Raw genomic sequence first — 19,822 nt, 5'->3', positions numbered from 1 at the left:
GGTCCAGGTGTGACACTCCAAAATTACTTTTAACCTTGTGAGTAGCATTTCAGGCTCAAAACCAGCAATCAGTCTTTGCAAGCATCTACCTGGCTGTCTTTGCATCTTCCAATTAGCACCAACTCCTGCCAATACCAACACCTGATTTTTGAGGAGGTCTTACCAATAACTCCCTCCCTCAGTTTTACTTCCTTTATAATCACTTTTAGGAGTAGTGTGGTCTTTCATGATGTCAGTTAGCAGGTTGCTATGAGCTAACAGTTGGAACACAGTTACAATATGTAAACTAAAATTAACTTTGAGGCAATAGCTACAGAAAATCTTTGGTACAGCTAAGGAAGATTGGGATTGTTAAAGTTACCAAAACCAAAAACATTGTTGCATTCAGCTATGAGACTGCTAATTTTATGGTCCTTAGAAGGTGGAACTATAGTCCTGCATTTGGAAAGAACTCCTAATGTGTGGGGTTTTGTTCACTCTGATGTTGATTTGGGTTTTTTCTTTCAGTTGGAAAAATACTCATATAGGGCAGAAGCACTGACTTCCACAAAGTGTGCTTACAGACAGTTTCAGTGTGCCTTCTGACATAGTTTGAAATTTCAGTGTGTTCAATCTGCAGCTCTCTGAAAGCTCAGTTACCTGATCCACCTCTTCACTCAGAGTGAGAGGGCTTTCTTCAATCAGGCTGCTTAGGGTCCTGCCCCACCTGATGTTGTCTTTAAGCAATGGAAAATGCACAAACTTCCATTAATCCTTTCAAAATGAGTGTTTACATATGGAAACACTTCCTGCACACACATTTAGAGAATTTCTTTTCCTGTGACTCCCTCCCTAGACAGCTCCAGCTACATTCTGGCAATATAGTGAAGATAAAGACAGCTCTAAGATTTTCCTTTTCACCCTCTCTTCTACACTTGGTGATCTGTACTGGATGTGGATTACTGTGGTAAATGAATTGCACAGGACAGTTGCAAACCAGGTGTTGTACTGCAGTGGGATTTCAGAGGTGTCAAACAGGAATAAACACTTCAGGAATATCTTGGTCATGCTCTGAGACTGTTCAGCATAGCCAGCCTTGTTTGCAGGAAGATCTCACTGCTGACCTACACTTAAACTACAGACCCTGGAGACCTGTGGTGCCAAACTGGAACCTAGCCAGCTTGGCTATTGGCCAAAGGTTGGGCCTTTGTGACAGTGACCAACCTGTTCTGATACTGGGGGTTGTACCATGAGCAGTGCTAACATCTGCCTGTGTGGAGCCTCACTGAGTCCCTGTCAGGGATGTTCTGCAGCCTGTTGGAGGCAGCAGGGATGTTCTGCAGCCTGTTGGATGCAGCAGGGATGTTCTGCAGCCTGTTGGAGGCAGCAGGGATGTTCTGCAGCCTGTTGGAGGCAGCAGGGATGTTCTGCAGCCTGTTGGATGATGCAGGGATGTTCTGCAGCCTGTTGGAGGCAGCAGGGATGTTCTGCAGCCTGTTGGAGGCAGCAGGGATGTTCTGCAGCCTGTTGGAGGCAGCAGGGATGTTCTGCAGCTTGTTGGATGATGCAGGGATGTTCTGCAGCCTGTTGGAGGCAGCAGGGATGTTCTGCAGCCTGTTGGAGGCAGCAGGGATGTTCTGCAGCCTGTTGGAGGCAGCAGGGATGTTCTGCAGCCTGTTGGATGCAGCAGGGATGTTCTGCAGCCTGTTGGATGATGCAGGGATGTTCTGCAGCCTGTTGGATGATGCAGGGATGTTCTGCAGCCTGTTGGATGATGCAGGGATGTTCTGCAGCCTGTTAGATGAGCAGGGATGTTCTGCAGCCTGTTGGAGGCAGCAGGGATGTTCTGCAGCCTGTTGGATGCCCTGATGCCTGCCCAGCAGTGTCAGCTGCTCTCCTGGCTCTGTAGGACTGGCAGCTAATGAATGTGCTCTATCCTATTATTCAGACAATAAATGTGTTTAAAATACCAGCTCACCCTGAGAAGTGCAATGGGAGACAGCTGCCAGTTGGGTTTGTACAGTTTGTCACAAGCCTTTAAGTCTGGCTATTGAGCTGGTTTTTTTACCTGTATTTTGTCCACTTTTCCTTATTTTAACAATTTTGTTTTCAAGATACTGTGGGAGGTTGTCTGAAGCCTTGCCAAGTATGACTAATGTGGTTTGTAGCTCATCACAGCAGGTAGTCAGATTGCTGGGTGTCGTTTCCAGGAGAATTTGTCCATGTTCTTTTTGGGGTCAGGCTGTGCTGACTGGCCTGTAGTTCCCCAGGGTTTCTGACTCTTCAAGTCTCTAGAAACCTTTCTCCAGTAAAGGTACAACAGAGGCTATCTGTAGCAAGCCTGAGGTTAAAGATTGTGTTAAAAATACAAACTTGACACACAGCTCAGCAGAAGGAGGGGGCATTGCCACATATTGAACTGAAGATCTGCTGTGAGAAGCATTTTTAGTGAAGGTGTAGCCACAAATTGCTTACGGTTAGTTGGCTTTATTTGTCAGCATTAGGAAATTCTGAAAGATGATATTTAATGCTTTCAGTTCAAGTCACCCTACATCTGTTTCTCAAACAGGGACATCAAATGCCTGGAATTTGTTTCAAGCTGCTTCTTTTCTGTGTTAGACTCTAGATTCTTCCCATGTGTAATGTCTTTTTTTAATTCCTCCTTTACTCCTCAGATTTCCAGAATTCAAAGCAGCAGAATTTGCTGATCCCTGTGAGCAATGTGCTGTGTACAGAGGGTTTGTGGGTGAACCTCAGCTGCTGGTCATGGAGAGTCTCTGGGTCAGGCTTCACAGCAGCAAATCTGCTGGGATCAGAAATCCCTGGATCTCAGAATAAATGCACTGGATATAGATTAGTTTCTAAGAGATTTGCATCTTCATTAGTAGAAGAAAGTTTTCATCTTAATGATGAAATATCCCATGGCATTCTTCAGGTAGTGACTGATGGCTCTCATGGCTCTCAAAGTGAATTGTCTGGCTCATCTTTAGTGTAAACACTAAATGTGCAATTTTAGACTCTTACCATTGTGTTATTCATTTGGAAAATTATTTAATCTTGTGAGTTTTTCAGTAGCATTATATGCTTTGTTGCAGAATCATCCTTTGTCTTTTATACAATTCCTGTTTTTTTATATATATACACACATGTACATGGAGAACCATAAAAATTGCAGACTAGGCTTTTTGATTTAAGCCTTTTCAGTCAGCTCAGTCTGAAACTGGAACATTTTGCAGTAGGATTAGAAAAGTGAAAGGACATTGGACTATAAAATCCCAATGCAAACTTGTCACAGCAGTAATGACTGAGAGGAATAGTGTGAAAGCATTAGCATATAGTGAAATATTGGGATAGATAATGTAAAATTACTTTGGCTTAATTTTTAGCTAAGACTCTTAATGACTTTTTTTTACATTTTATAGGATTCACATGATGCTTTACTGGAATTTGGGAATAACAACCTCCAAATATTGGTGGATATCACAAGGGAAGGGGTATGGAAAAATCCAGTTCTTCTTAAAATTCTATCCCAGCAACCAGTAGAAACTGAGGAAGGTAAGAGTGTTTCTAGAGATGATGTGTGGTTGTTCAGAAATTACTTGGAGCAGTTTTGGTGGCAAAGCAGTGACTTGAAGACAGAAGAGTTGCATTTTGAATTGTATTGTGGGCTAGTATTCATATGTTGCTGAATAATGTTTATTATGAAACTGTCTCACTGGCATTTTAAATAATGTGTCCACTTGTACAAGCAGTGCATCTCTGCTTGCACTGTACTGTCCATCAGTTTGAATACTTTGAAACTCCACTTTTAAAAATAATTATTTCTTTTTCAATCATAAAAATACAGAAATTTTTCTGCCTGAGATGCTTTGTTTCTTATAACTCTGTGCTTTTAAATGTTTTCCTGAACTCTTCACAAGGAGGAATTGAGTATGTCCATACTTCTCAGAGACATAAAACATTGATGTGGAAGGGCAGTGTGGAGTGTTATTAACTCTAGGTTGGGAGGCACTTTGTGTTTAGAAATGTGTATGGAAATAAGATCTTGATTCAGAAACTGCTGAGAGGTGAGGAACAGGAGGTGCTAGTGTCACTTTATGTAATATAGTCTTTCTAATGACTTCTAGTAAATTCTCTTTTTACTCTGATTTTTTTCCCATTAGCGGTGTCATTAAGTACTTGTAGGTATTTTATCTGTTTCATTAACAGTGCACTGGACTGCAGTTTGCCTCTGGTAGTCTAAAGCTAAAAATAATACAGAAGGAAGGAAGAATTTAAAATAAACTCTTAAAAAGTGAGGAGAAAAAAAAAGTATTTTAAGTTTTCTTCCGTTCTGGCTTTGGGTAGCCTCTCTTTGAGTTGAAGTATGTCAGTATTTTTAAGAAATAAATAGAAACATGTTACAGTTATTGAGGCAATATGTTGCTCCTTGTGCTAAAAAAAGAGCAGCCAGTTTGGACTGCAGTCTTCATGTCAGGTATTAATAGCATGGCAGAAATATTTGAACTGTTGTGGTTTAAACTCAGCTGGAAACATTTAGCCCCACTCAGCTGCTCCCTTTTCCCCCACCCTCTCTGGTGAGAGGGAGATGAAGGCTGAGTTAAGAACAATTTACTTGTAAACAGCAATGAGATAAGGAAATGAACAGCAGAACACCAATAGTTTATAAAAGAAGGTGATTACATTCCAAACCACTCTGTTGTGGCCAAGGTGTGGGAGTTTCTCAGTCCCCTGCAGCACTGCAGGCTGGGGACAGTGGCTGGGCAGAAAGGGACCTGGGGGTGCTGCTGGACAGCAGCTGGGCATGAGCCAGGGTGGCTCCAGGTGGCCAAGAAGGCCACAGGCACCTGGCCAGGGTCAGGAGTGCTGTGCCAGCAGGAGTGAAGCAATACATGGAATAAATAAATAAACTCCACAAGCAGATATAGTTCTGAGGTGGGTATGGATGTCAGTGCCTGGCACAAGCGAGAGAGCTCTGTGAAAATTGTGCCCTGAGCCTCAGTGTGAGCCACATCTTTATTCACAGAGGTGTTCCATATTCATTACATTGCACAACTTTTTCATGCATATTCAAGCCCTGGCCCTGCCTGTCCTTGCATGGTAATCAGATCCACGCCTGTCTGGGCATGCCTTGTTTGCTGTGGTGGTTGCACGTTTGAACTTTTCTCCTTTTGGTCCCTTGGTGCTTAGTCTGTCAGCCTTGATCTGCTTGGAGATGGAGGAGTCCCTTTATCTGGGCTCTTTGCATCACTTGCTCTTCTCTGGTATTGTTCTTTATGCAAGAAGCTTCAGAAATTTACATTTTCCTATGCCCTGTATACCATGCAGAGGTTTCTTAAGTAAAAAGGTTAAAATTCAACACATAGTTCTACAGGCTAAACTTTAACTGCTTGATTCATATTGCTAATTCAAGTGAACTCTAAAAATCTCTATTTCAGGAGCAGGGAATGCTTCTGCCCCTGGACTCAGCAGTCCTGAGCTGCACCTCGAGTGCTGTGTCCAGTTCTCCCTCAGCTCAGGAGGAACATGGTGGTGTTCAGACATGTCCAGAGAAGGGCAAGGCTGCTGAAGCAGTGCCTGGTGGAGCTGGGGTTGTGTAACCTGGAGAAAAGGAGGCTATGGGGGGGACATTTCCACTCTCCTCAGCTACCTGCAGGGTGTACTCAGGTGGGGTTGGCCTCTTCTCCCAGGCAAGCAGTGGCAGGCCAAGAGGCCACAGCCTTAAGCTGCATCAGGGGAAGTGTAGGCTGGACATTGGGAAAAAATTCTTCACTGAAAGAGGGATTGGGCACTGGGATAGTCTGCCCAGGGAGGAGGTGGAGTCTCAGTCCTGGAGGTGTTGAAAAACAGACTGGATGTGACACTCAGTGCCATGGTTTCATTGATGAGGGGGTGTTAGGTCATAGGTTGGACTTGATGATCTCAAAGGCCTTTTCCAATACAGTTAATTCTGGTTTTGTGACATTCATTAGTGCATTTTTAGGTAGTCTGGAATATTCTAGAGGCACACCTAAACAGTCTGAATGTGACTCAGGAATCCTGTATTAGACAAATCTGGCAAAAGCATATTTCTCAAGTAAAGTGTTAGACATTTTAAGTAAAGGGTAGTTCTGAGAAGTTGAATACCTGCCTAAAATGTTGCTTCTCCCACATGTCTTGCATTTGTGGCAGTCTTGGAGACCTTGGTTTGTTTTTCTGCTTGCTCTGTCCGAGCAGCTGGAATTGGTCTCTTGGCCTTGTGTAGGACATGGTTGGAGTTGGTATTAAGCAACTATCTCTAAATGTCTACTAAATTATCTTAATCATTTGTTACTTTCAGAATCATATCAAGTAAACGCTAATTTCTGTAACAGATTGTAAGTCACTGATGAGTTACAAGGTTTGTCTTTGTTCTTCCACTTGTGTCACTTCTTTGATCTGCATGTTCTGTGCTAGCAGGCTTTATTTGATAAAAATAGGAGGAATCAAAGTTTATTTCCTGCAGGTCCCAAAGGGGATGGCAGTTCTGCTTTTAGACTTGGGAGAAGGAGCTCCAGTGCAATGGATTTTCAGTTGCCTTAGTCCAACTGACATTTTAACCTTCAGTACAACAGCAGCTTGCCAAAGTGTCTTTTTCAGTCATCTAAAACTTAATTTCTTTGAATAGTCTGTTTTTTATGCTTTTTGGGGTTTTGTGGTGAGTACCTGAAAAGCATTCTTAGATTTTGCTGCTGTCTGCCAGATGTGAGAGTGGCTCAGTGTGCCCAGCTGAAGCTGTGTTGTGTGAACTGGCAGTTCATGCTAATGGTCATCAGATGCTTACTTGAGTGAACAATCCTGAAGGTGAGTCAGGTTCCTGCCTTTCTTGTTTAGAGTTCTTCATTTTAATTCTGGTTTTTAATGCACTGGCTTGGAAAAGGAACTGACATCAAATATAAATATGGTTTGCCAAATTTGTTCCAGCAAAAGTTTCATTGCAGCATTGCAGTGGGTTCTGCTGCTCTATGACTGTTAATATGTTAATAAATTGCACTGCCCTGTGCTAGGCTGGTGGTTCCTAATTTTTACTGTCAGCTGCTCAGGATGGTTGGTTGGGGCATTAATAATTGCTTGAGGAAAGGGCTTAAAAAATAATTTCAATTGAAGCCTTTTAGGTGACTAACCAATACCAGCATCCTGATGGGGCCATAGTTGATGCTGTTGAATTTGTGTCATCCCATGCAGTTCTGTGCCTCAGGCAGCTTTAATACTGATTCCAAAACTTCCCCCAACTTTTGTCTTAACAAACCCTGAACCAAAGAGGTTGGGGTCAGCTTGTTGAGTGCAGCAGATGAATTCCAACAACTTGGTATGTCTGTCTTGAGGAGCTGTAGGACAGCTGGGATAACCATGCAACAACTGCTGCTGTCTAATACACAGACCTCAGTGCCAGCTGTGCATCCTTAACAAATCTTACTGCACATCAGCACCTGTCCTGTTGTCCTGTTCCATAGGGACTTTCAGCAGAAATGCTACCCAAGATGATGTTTCTCTGGAATGTTCATCATAGTGACCACAGAGTCTTTTCATGCTTTATAAAGGTTGTATTCATAATATTGTGGTGTAACTTAAATTATCTTTCACTGCAAGTGTTTTGAGTGAGAGAGGAATCTCTTATTGTTACTATTTGGTCCTGGCATAAGAGAGCTCTTAAGATGTGTGTACAGTTGGAATCTGCACTGCCCTCTTGGCTAAAGGGTTTGGAGAGGGAAGGGTTGCAGGGTGTCTGTGCTGATTTTTATAGCAAGCTGTTTTAGTCTTGAGAAGTTTGATAGAACACTGTGACAGAACACATAACAGCAGGAGAGCTAGGAAGAGAAGGAACAGGAAAGTCTGTTCGTGGACATGTATGGAAATGTAACAGATTTAGGACTGAGTATAAAATTAGGTTCTCTGAGGGAAAACATCTCTTCTCATTTTGCTGTCTATTCCTCAGTTTTTGTTCCTTTTTCAGGAAAAGAGGAAACTTTCCACTTTAGAGTAAAGCTAAGGGCTAGGACAGATGTCTGACTGGTGACTCATTTCTGCATTTTGCTCCTACCATCATCACTCACATCTGCATGACAGGGAGCTCAGTTTGTCATTTGGCTCCTTTGCAAAGTTCACTACACACTCGTTTAGGTGTGAAATAATTGGCCTGAGGGCACAGAGCTGCCCCCCTTTGTGGGGGAGCATGTGATAACTGACTGCTCTCAAACACTGCAGCAAGCTGAGACCCTCCTGTGCATTCTGGCAGAGCATCCACCTCCACCAAAGCTTCTCATTTGTGCTGGAAGATAAATTGTGACTGTTAAACTGGAAGTGATTCATTTCACTGACTGCAAGGAGTCTTAAAATATTTCCCATGTCTTGACTAGCTGGCTCTGACACTTCAGTAAAACTTCATTTAAGCAGTTGCCAAGTGCATGTCTAGCTGTGTAAACAAGAGGAATGTAAACCTTAGAGGAGGTTAAAGGATTATTTTTTTTCTAGTATGTCCTTTACTTCTTTTTTCCAGATCCATAAGAGGAATATTCTGTGAGCCAAGAGGTGTAGAAATAGGGACTTGGAGAATTGCTTTGAATTGTTTGTGGGCACTAAGGCCCATGAATGGCAGTTCCACTTGAAGAGGTGCCTGATCTGATAGTGGGTGATGCAGCTTTGTGGGAGTTTTCCCTAGCAGTGATTTCCTGGCCATCTGTTGTGGCAGCATCAAATAACATCAAATATCCTTTTTGAAGCACTGTTAGCTTTCCTCCATGAGTATTCAAGCAGTGTCATACAGATGCAGTTTTTAAGGAAGAGAGGAGCTTGTTTCCTAGCAACTGGAGATCTTACTGCAGGCTGCCTCTTGGTCAGGCAGTTTTTTGCTTTATCCATTGAAGTTCCTTTAATGTGAAGTGTCAGCTGGATCAAGAGTTGAATGCTCAGAGGTTTATCCTGTGAAAAACAGAAACCATTACCATAGATTTAAATCTTAAAATTACTCTAATGGACCACTAAGCTGACTCCTGCAGAATACAAGTTTCACTACAGGTACCTGAAATGAGTTTTCTGTTCAGGTGCACGTTGTGAGTTTTCTGCCAGCCAGTGTAGTGTCTGTTAGAACACACTGTTGCTTGTTTTGGCAATAGTTTTCATGCTTTCTGCACTTAAAATTTCTTGTTATGTGCCATCCTCTCTTTCAGAAATGTACATACCATTTTGGTTTAACATCCATCTTGCATAGTAATAATGAGATGCTAACACAGTGGAAGAGCCGTTGAACAGAAATATTTTCTCAAGTTGTTAGTCTAAAGCAGGCAATTCTTTTTTGACTAATCCAGAGTCTCTTGCATGCACCAGAGGTAACTGGTTGACTGCAGTTGTTGCAGAAACCATTCTAGTTTGTGTTTTATCAGAATGTCCCATGCATTTCCATGATTTCTTGTACAGTTCATCAACCAGTTTATTCTTTGGTTCATGTCATTACTGCATGTAGTGTCAGCATGTGTTGAACCATCTCTCTTAATTCACAAGAGTTTTTTGAATGATGTACAGATCTGGAGACTCATATCAAGGCTTTGTGAAGATATTTATGTAAAGCTGGAAATAGCACCACAGATATTTTGAAGTGCACGATTTCATCATGTTGGTTTTGCACAGCCTGGTTTTTGATAGTGAGGGGGGGCATGGAAGTGGCTTCTGTGAGAAGCTGCTGGAACCTTCCACCATGTCCAGCAGAGCCAGTCCCTGATGGCTCTGGAGATGGACATGCTGCTGGCCAAGGCTGGGCCACGTAGAAATGATGGAAAGGCCTCTGTGATAACAGATTTAAGAAGAAAATCAAAACAAAGTGGGAGCAATTTGAATTCCAGCTAGAGAAGAGAAGGAGGTGAGAACATGTGAGGGAAACACTAAGGGCAGTGGAGAAGGAAGGGGAGGAGCTGCTCCAGGTGCCAGAGCTGAGATTCCTCTGCAGGCTGTGGTGAGACCATGGTGAAACAGCTGTGTCCCTGAAATCCATGGATCCACGGGGGATGCAGAGATCCACCCACAGCCTGTGGGGATCCATGGGGGATGCAGAGATCCACAAAGGATGTAGAGATCCACCCACAGCCCTTGGAGATCCACAGGGGATGCAGAGTCATTTGTCACCATGCCCAGAGTTTCCTAAAAACACAGTCCCTACACAAATTTGTGAAGAAGTATGAATGCAGTGAGACAATTTCATTGAAGTGTCACCTGTAAATTGGTCTGTTCTCAAAGGATTTTTTCTTTTCCTAGCTAATAAATTGATTACACGAGAAGGGCCTTCCTTTCTGCAGATGCGAATCAAACATTTGATGAAGTCCAACTGCATCCCCCAGGCCACCTTCTTGTCAAAATTGTGTGCAGATTCTCCAGAAATTGCAAATGTTTCATCTTTTCGCCAAGCCTACATCACATGTGTGTGTTCGATGCTGCCTAATGAAGATTCCATCAAGGAGGTCAGTAACCTACAGTCCCTTTTTAATATATATTTATGAAACATTTTAGAATTTATTTATGTAGTACTAAGCACTGAAGCTGAAGAGTGAAACTGTTGCAGCAGAGTTCCATAAGAGGAATTTTGAAAGATTATTTTGAAAGATTGGACAATGTGTGGTCATCCCTTTGCAGGAATTGGATGTGATAGGGCTGGCTAAGTCAGGTGTGGAAGGTAAATTGCTGTGCTCCTACAAATTAAACTATTTCTATCTATATCTATAATTAATGGCAAATATATGCACACACAAGTGTATATATGCATCTGTAAGTGCATACTTCTCTAGAGGTATGTAAATACATGTATATTATGTGAATGTTTAACTCTTAAATTACTGGTTTTGGCTCATATCCAAGCTGACACCCTGGTTTGATACACAGGGTTATAACACAGAGATGTTTTTGTTATTGCTCACCCAGAGCAAAGGAGGCTGGAAGGACACACAGCCAGGACAGGTGACCCAGCTGACCAAAGGATGTTCCAGACCATGGCATCATGCTCACTGCATACAGTGAGGGGAAGGAGGAGGAAGGGGAGTGTGCTGAGAGATGGAATTTGTCTTCTCAAGTCTCCATTATGCACAATTGTGCCTCGTTGTCCTGGAGGTGCCTGCCCATGGGTAACAGTGAATCAGTTCCTGCTTTTGCTTTGATTTGTGCATGGCTTTTGCTTCACCTATTGTATTGTCTTTACCTCCACCTACAAGTTTTCTCTTTTTACCCTTCCAGTTCAGTCCCTGGTACCTCTGGTAGGGGAGTTGAGCAGCTGTGAGGGGCCTGGGTCCAGCTGGGGTTAAACCATGACAAGGACACAAATCCCAAGCAAGTTCAGCAATGTCTGCTTAAGGTAGAACATATCTGTATCAAACCAGGGTGTCAGCTTGGATAGAAGCCACAAACAGTAATTATGAAGAGCATTTACTACTAAGACAACATTATGTTTTAATACATTTTTTTCACTGGATCTATTCTGCTTCACAGCACAGACTGTGTTCTAGCAATATGTACTTTAAACAGCTGTTGATATTATAAACATTGCAAACTTCTTGCTCATCATGAATAACAATGATAGAGAACAAACAACAGGAAGTAAAACTGATTTTTGCAGCCATCTCATTCAGCAGGAGGAGCAGAGCAGGGATATTAACCCAGTTTCCCATTCTGGCTTGACACTGGAGTTCATTCAGCAATGCCAGCACTTTCTAGGGTCCAGTGACTTCTGGTGTTCAACGTGAGCCCCAGAACTGAGCTCTTGCAGCAGACATTTCCAGAGCAATTCACAAGCTGCAAGGCCTTGAGATGTGTCAGTTTTGCACTGGATAAAGTAAAATACAGCAGATTTTGGGGGGGAAGGAAGGAGGGAGTGTCACTGATTCACCCCTGGCAAGAGAGAAACCTCAGTAAGTTATTTAGGTGACAGTGCTTTGATATTTAAGGGAACAGACCCCAGCTGGACCCAGGCCCCTCACAGCTGCTTGCTCAACTCCCCTACCAGCAGTACCAGGGACAGAAGGGGAAGGGTAAAAGTGAGAAAACTTGTAGGTGGAGGTAAAGACAATATGATAGGTGAAGCAAAAGCAGGAATTAATTCACCACTGCCCATGGGCAGGCAGCTCCAGGAGAGCAAGGCACAATTGTGCATAATGGAGACTTGAGAAGACAAATTCCATCTCTCAACCCACTCCCCTTCCTCCTCCTTCCCCTCACTGTATGCAGTGAGCATGATGCCATGGTCTGGAACATCCTTTGGTCAGCTGGGGTCACCTGTCCTGGCTGTGTGTCCTTCCAGCCTCCTTTGCTCAGCAATAACAAAAACATCTCTGTGTTATCAACCCTGTGTCCAGCAGAAATCCCAAACACAGCCCCACACCAGCCAGGAAGAAAATGAACTCTACCCCAGCCAAAATCAGCACTGCTCCAAACACTTCTGTTTCTGTCATCATGCTTTGAAATGTGGTTGTTCAGAATCAGCACCTAGGGATGAGGAGAACAACAGCCTGGCTTTTTCAAACTCTTGATCTTTTTGAACCTGGCTTGCAATTTTCAAAAGTAACACAAGAATCCCTGTGAGTGCAGAGAGATAGAATGGGAAGTTTTAGACAGATGGTTGCCTGTGTGCAAGTATTTACCTAAACTGCCCCAAGTGGAAGGTTGTCCCAAAGAAAACTGATATTGAGAAGGGATCAGAACTAACAGGTCAACTTCTCATACCATCTTGTAGCTGAAAGGTGTGGCATGATCTCTGGGTATAGGAGATGTAATGTTTTGTTTGTGAGATTTGATTTAGTAAATGTGCATTTCTTTTAGAAACATCAACATATTTTGAGAATAAAGTGCCTTTTCTTTTTAATTTTCTTTTTCTTTAAGATTGCAAAGGTGGATTGCAAAGAGGTTCTAGACATCATCTGTAATCTGGAGTCTGAGGGACAAGAAAACACTGCATTTATTCTTTGTACAACATATCTTACCCATCAGCTTCAAACAGCAAATGTGTATTGCTCTTGGTAAGTATAAACTGCTTCTGCTGATTGTTCCACACTAGCTAGAATTGAGTGAATATAGTACAAAAATGTGTAGAGAAGGTGAATTTATCCTTTACTTGAGAAGTGCATCAGACTGAAGCTCTTCCTAGGTAATTACTTATTTTGTCACAAGTTGCTATGCTAATAGAGCATAGCAAAAGTAATGTTTAAATAATTTAAAACTGAAACAGCACTCACACTATTGGCATGAACACTGGTGCTGCTGTGGGGTGATGGATCTGTCAGTGCTGGTGGGTCAGTGCTCTCAGGGTTGCTGTTAAACCCCTGGCTCTGTGGTTCCACAGAGGATGTTGTCAGTCTGTTTTTCCGTGGGATTTCTTGGCCCCATGAAAGCCTGGTGCATTTTTTTGACCTGTTCCACAGAGATGTCAGTATTAGGAATGAGCAGAGGCAGCACACTCTTGCTTCTCTCCACTTCCCCTCCAAGAGCCAACCCTTCTCTTCCACTTCCCCTCCAAGAGCCTTTTTATATTTTTATAATTTCTGTAACCCCAAGAATTCTCAAGTTCCAGCTGCCTTCCCTGGGTATGAGATGGGAGAATGAAGTCTTCTGTCTCATGGTGATGCTGACATTGCAGAGATGTATAAATTGAAGTTCTGGTGGTGTACCTAGCAGTCCTTGTGCAGCTGCTTGCTTATTGGAAGAGAAATGGCAACTTTGTGTTATGATTCATCTTATCCATTTTAAATTTTTATGTGAGAGGTACAGGCTCTGGAAGTGTGAGACTGGGTTTATTTTGTCTAGAAAGGAAGCCTGCAGCTGTAGATGTGTGCATTGAGATGAATCCCAGTGCCAGTGCCTTTCCCCTGTAAGGATCAGGAGATACACAGGGGTTTGATCTGATGCTGGGAGCACAGGAACAGTTCTCTGCAGTGTCACTTGGAGATCAGGACCTAATTGAAGTGTGTGCTGTCCTTGAATAACACTTAAATTTGTCTTGGCATCAGCTCTGAACTGACACACTGTGAGTGCACAGATTGTGTGTATTTGCCATGTTCTTACATTCTGCTTTCAACTCTTCACAGGGAGCTGACACTTTTCTGGAGCAAACTGCAAAGAAGAATAGATCCTTCCTTAGATTCCTTTTTGGAGAGATGTCGTCAGTTTGGCATCATTGCCAAGACACTACAGCATTTATTTTTCTTGATAAGAGTCATACAATCTGAAGTAAGTAACAGTCCTGAGTTTTTGGACACAGCTAGAGCTGTCTATATGAATTTGTTTTCGTAATAATTCTATTGACCTGAAAAAAAAATATATAGCTTATTTCATTATTCATACTTTCTGATTATGCCTAAGACCATACTAATAAAAATCTTCTATTTTCTTTAAACAGGCAGAGGAAGCAGGACTTGCTGTGTCTGTGTTGTTGTGTGTGAGAGCCCTTCAGATCAGGTCCAACGGAAGCGATGAAATGAAGACATCAGTGTGCAAAACAATTGCTTGCCTTTTACCAGAAGACCTTGAAGTTAGAAGAGCCTGTCAGCTCACAGAATTCTTACTTGAGCCAACTTTGAATGGATTTAATGCCTTGGAGGAGCTCTATATGCAGCCAGACCAAAAATTTGATGAAGAGAACGCACTGGTTCCGAATTCACTCCGCTGTGAACTGCTGTTAGCTTTGAAAGCATATTGGCCATTTGATCCTGAATTTTGGGACTGGAAGACTTTGAAGAGGCATTGTCTTAAACTATTAGGGAAGGTAGCTTCTGATTCTGAGGATGATGCAGGTTGTCATCTGTCACTCAATGAAACTGACATGTTAGAAACTTTCTTTAGTGACTATGATGAGACGAAAGAACACAAATATTATGATGGGAAAGACACAATGAGCCACCCTAAGGAAAAAGCAAGAGTAAAAAAACCCATTGGTTCTTCAGAAAGATACCAGAGATGGCTTCAATACAAGTTTTTTTGTGTGCTCTGCAAAAGGGAGTGTATAGAGGCCAGAATACTGCATCATTCTAAGATGCACATGGAAGATGGTATTTATACATGTCCTGTTTGCACAAAAAAATTCAAGAGAAAGGAATTTTTTGTACCACACGTAATGGAACACGTTAAAATGCCACCTAGCAGAACACACAGACCTAAAAAGAAAATAATTCTGAAAAAAGAGAGATCACCACAAAAGGCAACAGCTCCCAGCAGCCCACCCCCAGTGTTTCCAGAAAGGTCACACCAGACACAGCTCCCTGAAAGCTTCGACGATGACACAGAGGAATATGTCACATTCAGCCAACTGGAAAACTGCCAGCTGCAAGACAGAGACATCTACCCCTGCCCTGGCACAGATTGCTCCAGAGTATTTAAACAGTTCAAGTACCTGAGCGTACACCTGAAAGCTGAACATCAGAACAACGACGAGAACGCCAAACACTACTTGGACATGAAGAACAGGAGGGAGAAGTGCGCGTTCTGCCGCCGCCACTTCATGACCTCGTTCCACCTGCGGGAGCACGAGCGCGTGCACTGCGGGCCCCAGCCCTACATGTGCGTGTCCATGGACTGCTACGCCAGGTTTGGCTCTGTCAATGAGCTGCTCAACCACAAACAAACCCACGATGACCTTCGCTATAAGTGTGAGCTCAATGGCTGTAATATTGTTTTCAGTGACTTAGGGCAGCTGTACCATCACGAGGCGCAGCACTTCAGGGATGCGTCGTACACTTGTAACTATTTTGGTTGTAAGAAGTTTTATTATTCAAAGACTGAATTTCAGAATCACCTTGCAGCACATGATATTAAAGTGTCAAATGGGGAAGGGAAGCAAACGCTGAACCTCGAAGGATTGGTTTCAGAAGAAAAATCCAGTTATCTTCCAGAGTCTCGGCTGCTTGAACAATCTGAAAATTCCAATCTGAATGATAACTTGGATCCCTCAGGCTCTCAGGAAATTCCACAGGTGAAGGAAGAATCTCTCTCTGACAGTGAAGATCTCAACAGTGAAAGTAATTGCAGCCTGCATTGTGGGAAGCACAGGGCAGATGCTGCAGCAAGCCAAGGTCAGACATCCCCACAGCTCCTTGGAACAGTGGCTCACAACCAGTCAGTTCCAGGTTTTGTCGTGTCCCAGGAAGGAGTCTTCCATCCAGCAAATATGAAAGAACAGTGTTCCAATGTGGCAGTTTGCTTTGATGAAAAAAATCTTTCCTGTGGTTTTGAAGGCTGCTGTTCCACCCACAAAAATTCCAGAAGTATGCAAAAGCACCTTCGAAGGGTCCATCCATACAACTTTAAAGGTAAAAGAAATATGGAAATGAAAACTAAATACTTTCTTGATCTGTTGAATGATGCTCAGGACAGTAAATCTCCTACAGAGATGAGTCCAGAGTTAGGTCATAATTCTGATACAAATGCTGACTCTCCAGAAAGTGTGTGTTGTGCTGTAGATGCTAAAGGAAGCAGTGGCCTGAGGGAAGAAACTTGTCCTTCTTCCCCAGAAACATCTTTTTATGACAGCTCTAAAGAACTAGACATTGAAGATAACATGTTGGAACTAATGTTAGGCTTGAAACACCTAAGCTTAAAAAATAACATTCAGAATTCTTCAAGACAGAAATCTTTCCTGGGCTATTCATCTAGGGATGCCAAGTGCCCTGAGTCAGTTGATGAAGCTACCTCAAAATTTCACCTTCAAGATCAAGAAGATAATTTACCCAGCCAGTACCTTACTCAACTGGCAGCTAAACCATTTTTCTGTGAATGTCATGGATGTACATGTGAGTTTGTGACCAGAGAAGCTCTCTTAATGCATTATGTTAAAAAGCATAACTATTCAAAGGAAATGGTTCTTCAGCTAAATATGTTCCAGCATCGATATTCACCATTTAAGTGTCATATTTGCCAAAGATCTTTTACAAGAAAAACGCATCTTCGAATTCACTACAGAAACAAACATCAAATTGGCTGTCAGAGGGTGGCTCACAAGGTGTGTCCTAGTGAAAAATTTGATCATGTAGGTTTGTGTACAGAGGACATGCATAAGAATAGCACTGCTCCAGTGCCTGCCTGTGCAAACAGCGTTGGGTTCTCTGGACACTCAGACTCTGAACAGCTGTGTCACCCAAAAAAGGAAGACTGCTGTTCTGAGACTGATTTGGAGTCCAATGAGGAGACAGACAATGATGTAACAAGAAAAACATCTAACATAACTTCCCTGGACAGTCATAGGGAAGAACTGGAAGCAAGACAGGGAAGAGGAAGCAAAAGAACAGTTGCTAAAGGAAACTTATGTTACATATTGCATAAGTACCACAAACCATTTCATTGTATACATAAAAGCTGCAACTCAGCATTCACAAACCAGAAAGGTTTGATTCGCCACTACAGAACTGTTCACCAGTATAATAAGGAACAGCTCTGCCTAGAAAAAGACAAAGCAAGAACAAAAAGGGAACTTGTCAAATGTAAAAAAATATTTGCATGCAAACACAAAGAGTGTGGTAAGCGTTTTCTGTGTTCTAAAGCTCTTGCTAAACATTGTAGTGACTTCCACAATGAAATATTAGAGGATCAAAAACTGCTTTCTGAAGCTGAGTCTGCCAGATTTGCTTGTAACCAAGCGCACTGCCATGCTGTATTTTATACATTTAATAAGCTTAAACGGCACCTAATAGAAGAACATGCCAATGAAGAAAAATTAAACAAAGATTTTGAAATCCATTGTGACCTTAATGGCTGCAATCGAATTTTCACAAATTACAGTCACTATTCTCAACATGTATATTTCAGACACAGTGAATATTATGATAGTCTCTTTGGAAATCACAAAGAGGAGGAAGATGATGAAGATAAAAATGAACAAAATTGTTTGAAAGACAGCTTTGGCACAAGCAAGCAGAATGGGAAACAATTAAAAGACAGAGCTAAAAGAATTAACAGAAGCAGGGAAAAGCATTTGCTAAATTTCAAAACAAAAGAGGAAGCCCTACAAATGTGCAAAGAGAAGTCTAACCAGACCCAGTACCCCTGCATGGTGCAGGGGTGCCTGTCTGTGGTCAAACTGGAGAGCAGCATCGTGAGGCACTACAAGCGCACACACCAGATGACCAACATGTACATCGAGCAGCGCCTTCAGAAACTCGTCCTTTGTGTCAAATGTGGCATCATGATTGAGAAGCAGTCCTGCTCTAACACAGCTTCAGACTTGGATAAAGAAGGTGTAGAAGTTAATGAGGATAAATCAGCTAATTCTGAGCCCGTGCCGGAGAGTGACAAACCCCTTGTTGCAAACCCAGCATGTGATCCTCCAGATGAGAGTAATGAAGACCAAAAACAATGTTCACCGAGCGGTGTGAATGGTGATGCCAGTGCCTTTGTGTATTCAGGCACTTTAAAATATAACCACAGTTCCAAGAACACCTCTTATGAAGAGCCTAACAGCAGGGAGACAACTGTGTGTAAAACTGAAGATCTTTCTGAAAGCAGTGAAAGAGAGAATAGCTCTTCTTTGCCCAGTTTACAATTAGAGTTGCCAAGAGAGAAAAACCCAGAAGGATGTCAACATAGCGCTGTTAATCAGAATGCAAAAAGAAATGTACTTTGTGCTACAAAAGACAAATTTCAAAAGCCTCCTGTGTCCAAACCATTTGATTTAAAGACATATAAACCAATGGGATTTGAGTCTTCATTTTTAAAATTTATTCAGGAGAGTGAGGGAAAGGATGATGATGATGATGATGATTGTGATGAGGTCGTAGAATGGGAGTCTCCTGAGCAGTTGCCAGTAGATGAAATGTTGCAAAAAGAGGGAGACAGTCAAGGGAATGCACCAGTAAACAACTTTGTAAGTGATGAAAATGTAATCATAACCCCAAACAATCCTGGGCAGCTAACAGAGATCCAGCCCTTGCTGTCAGAGTCCTCCTCTGCCCCTTCTTTAGAAAATCTGAGGGCAATCTTGGACAAGGCCCTAACGGACTGTGGAGACCTTGCCTTAAAACAGCTGCATTACTTACGACCAGTAGTAGTTCTTGAAAGATCCAAGTTTTCCACACCTCTCATAGATTTATTTCCAACAAAAAAGGCAGATGAGCTGTGTGTAGGAAGTACATAAGTAGCTTTGCTTAGAGCAGATAGCCTCCACTACTGCTGTACGGGGAGAACTTCAAATTAGAACAGTAATTGTTACAGTACACACTTTTTAGGTTAGTTTTGACTGTTTAATTCCATGAATGTATAATATCTGTCAAAAGTAATGGCCAAGTTAATTTAGCTCCCCATTTTTTTCAATGAACAATGCTGATTTTGGTGCTATTTAACACATCAGAATACTGGGGGCTTCCTCTTGAAGAGTAAATGTGCATGATTGTATATGGAAAAAGTACTGGGGTACCAGGGTTTGGGGGGCGATGGAGTTATTACTTGACTTGAATGTGCACCCCAGGGTGCTTTGTGTAACATATTGTACACTACAGCATCTTATATTTTTTGAGTTATGAGTTTCAATAAATTACAGTTTTTCACCCATTTGTTTACTGTACAGTAAATCTTTAATGTGCTTTACTTGTAATTGAGTTTGGGACCATTTTGAGTGCATTGGACAGTGTTGCTTAAGTTTTATGCATTTGTAGATAATTTATCAGGCTGATAAAATAGATACAGAAAAGTAAAGTATTACATTTTATTTTACAACATTCTCTGTGTTTTTTTCAGACTTGAAAGAACTATAATTAGTCCAGGCTTACTAATTACATTTCTGCATGAGAAAGTCTTTGTTCCTTTAAAGGCAGAGGGTGTTTTCTGAGACTGTCTGGCACCACCTGAGTGTGTGATGAGTGTTGTTGAGACTTCC

At 42.2% G+C, this 19,822-nt stretch overlaps 1 protein-coding gene across 3 annotated transcripts in view; it reads left to right on the top strand.

Moving 5' to 3' along the window:
• RLF (RLF zinc finger) overlaps window positions 1-19,662 on the top strand; it is a 37,626-nt gene extending 17,964 nt beyond the window's left edge. For 2 of the 3 annotated variants that reach the window (XM_058819892.1, XM_058819894.1), the window contains 5 exons: window positions 3,402-3,534; window positions 10,243-10,445; window positions 12,850-12,986; window positions 14,052-14,193; window positions 14,363-19,662. In XM_058819892.1, coding sequence (XP_058675875.1) covers window positions 3,402-3,534; window positions 10,243-10,445; window positions 12,850-12,986; window positions 14,052-14,193; window positions 14,363-19,084 — 5,337 coding nt within the window. In that variant the 3' untranslated portion in view covers window positions 19,085-19,662. The remainder of the gene's footprint in view (window positions 1-3,401; window positions 3,535-10,242; window positions 10,446-12,849; window positions 12,987-14,051; window positions 14,194-14,362) is intronic. The other variant, XM_058819895.1, reaches the window with a different exon arrangement.
• Window positions 19,663-19,822: the final 160 nt, after the last annotated feature.

This window comes from Ammospiza caudacuta, chromosome 25, assembly GCF_027887145.1.
Source record: "Ammospiza caudacuta isolate bAmmCau1 chromosome 25, bAmmCau1.pri, whole genome shotgun sequence".
Taxonomy (NCBI): Eukaryota; Metazoa; Chordata; class Aves; order Passeriformes; family Passerellidae; genus Ammospiza; species Ammospiza caudacuta.
This window is presented reverse-complemented; position numbering and strand designations above follow the sequence as displayed.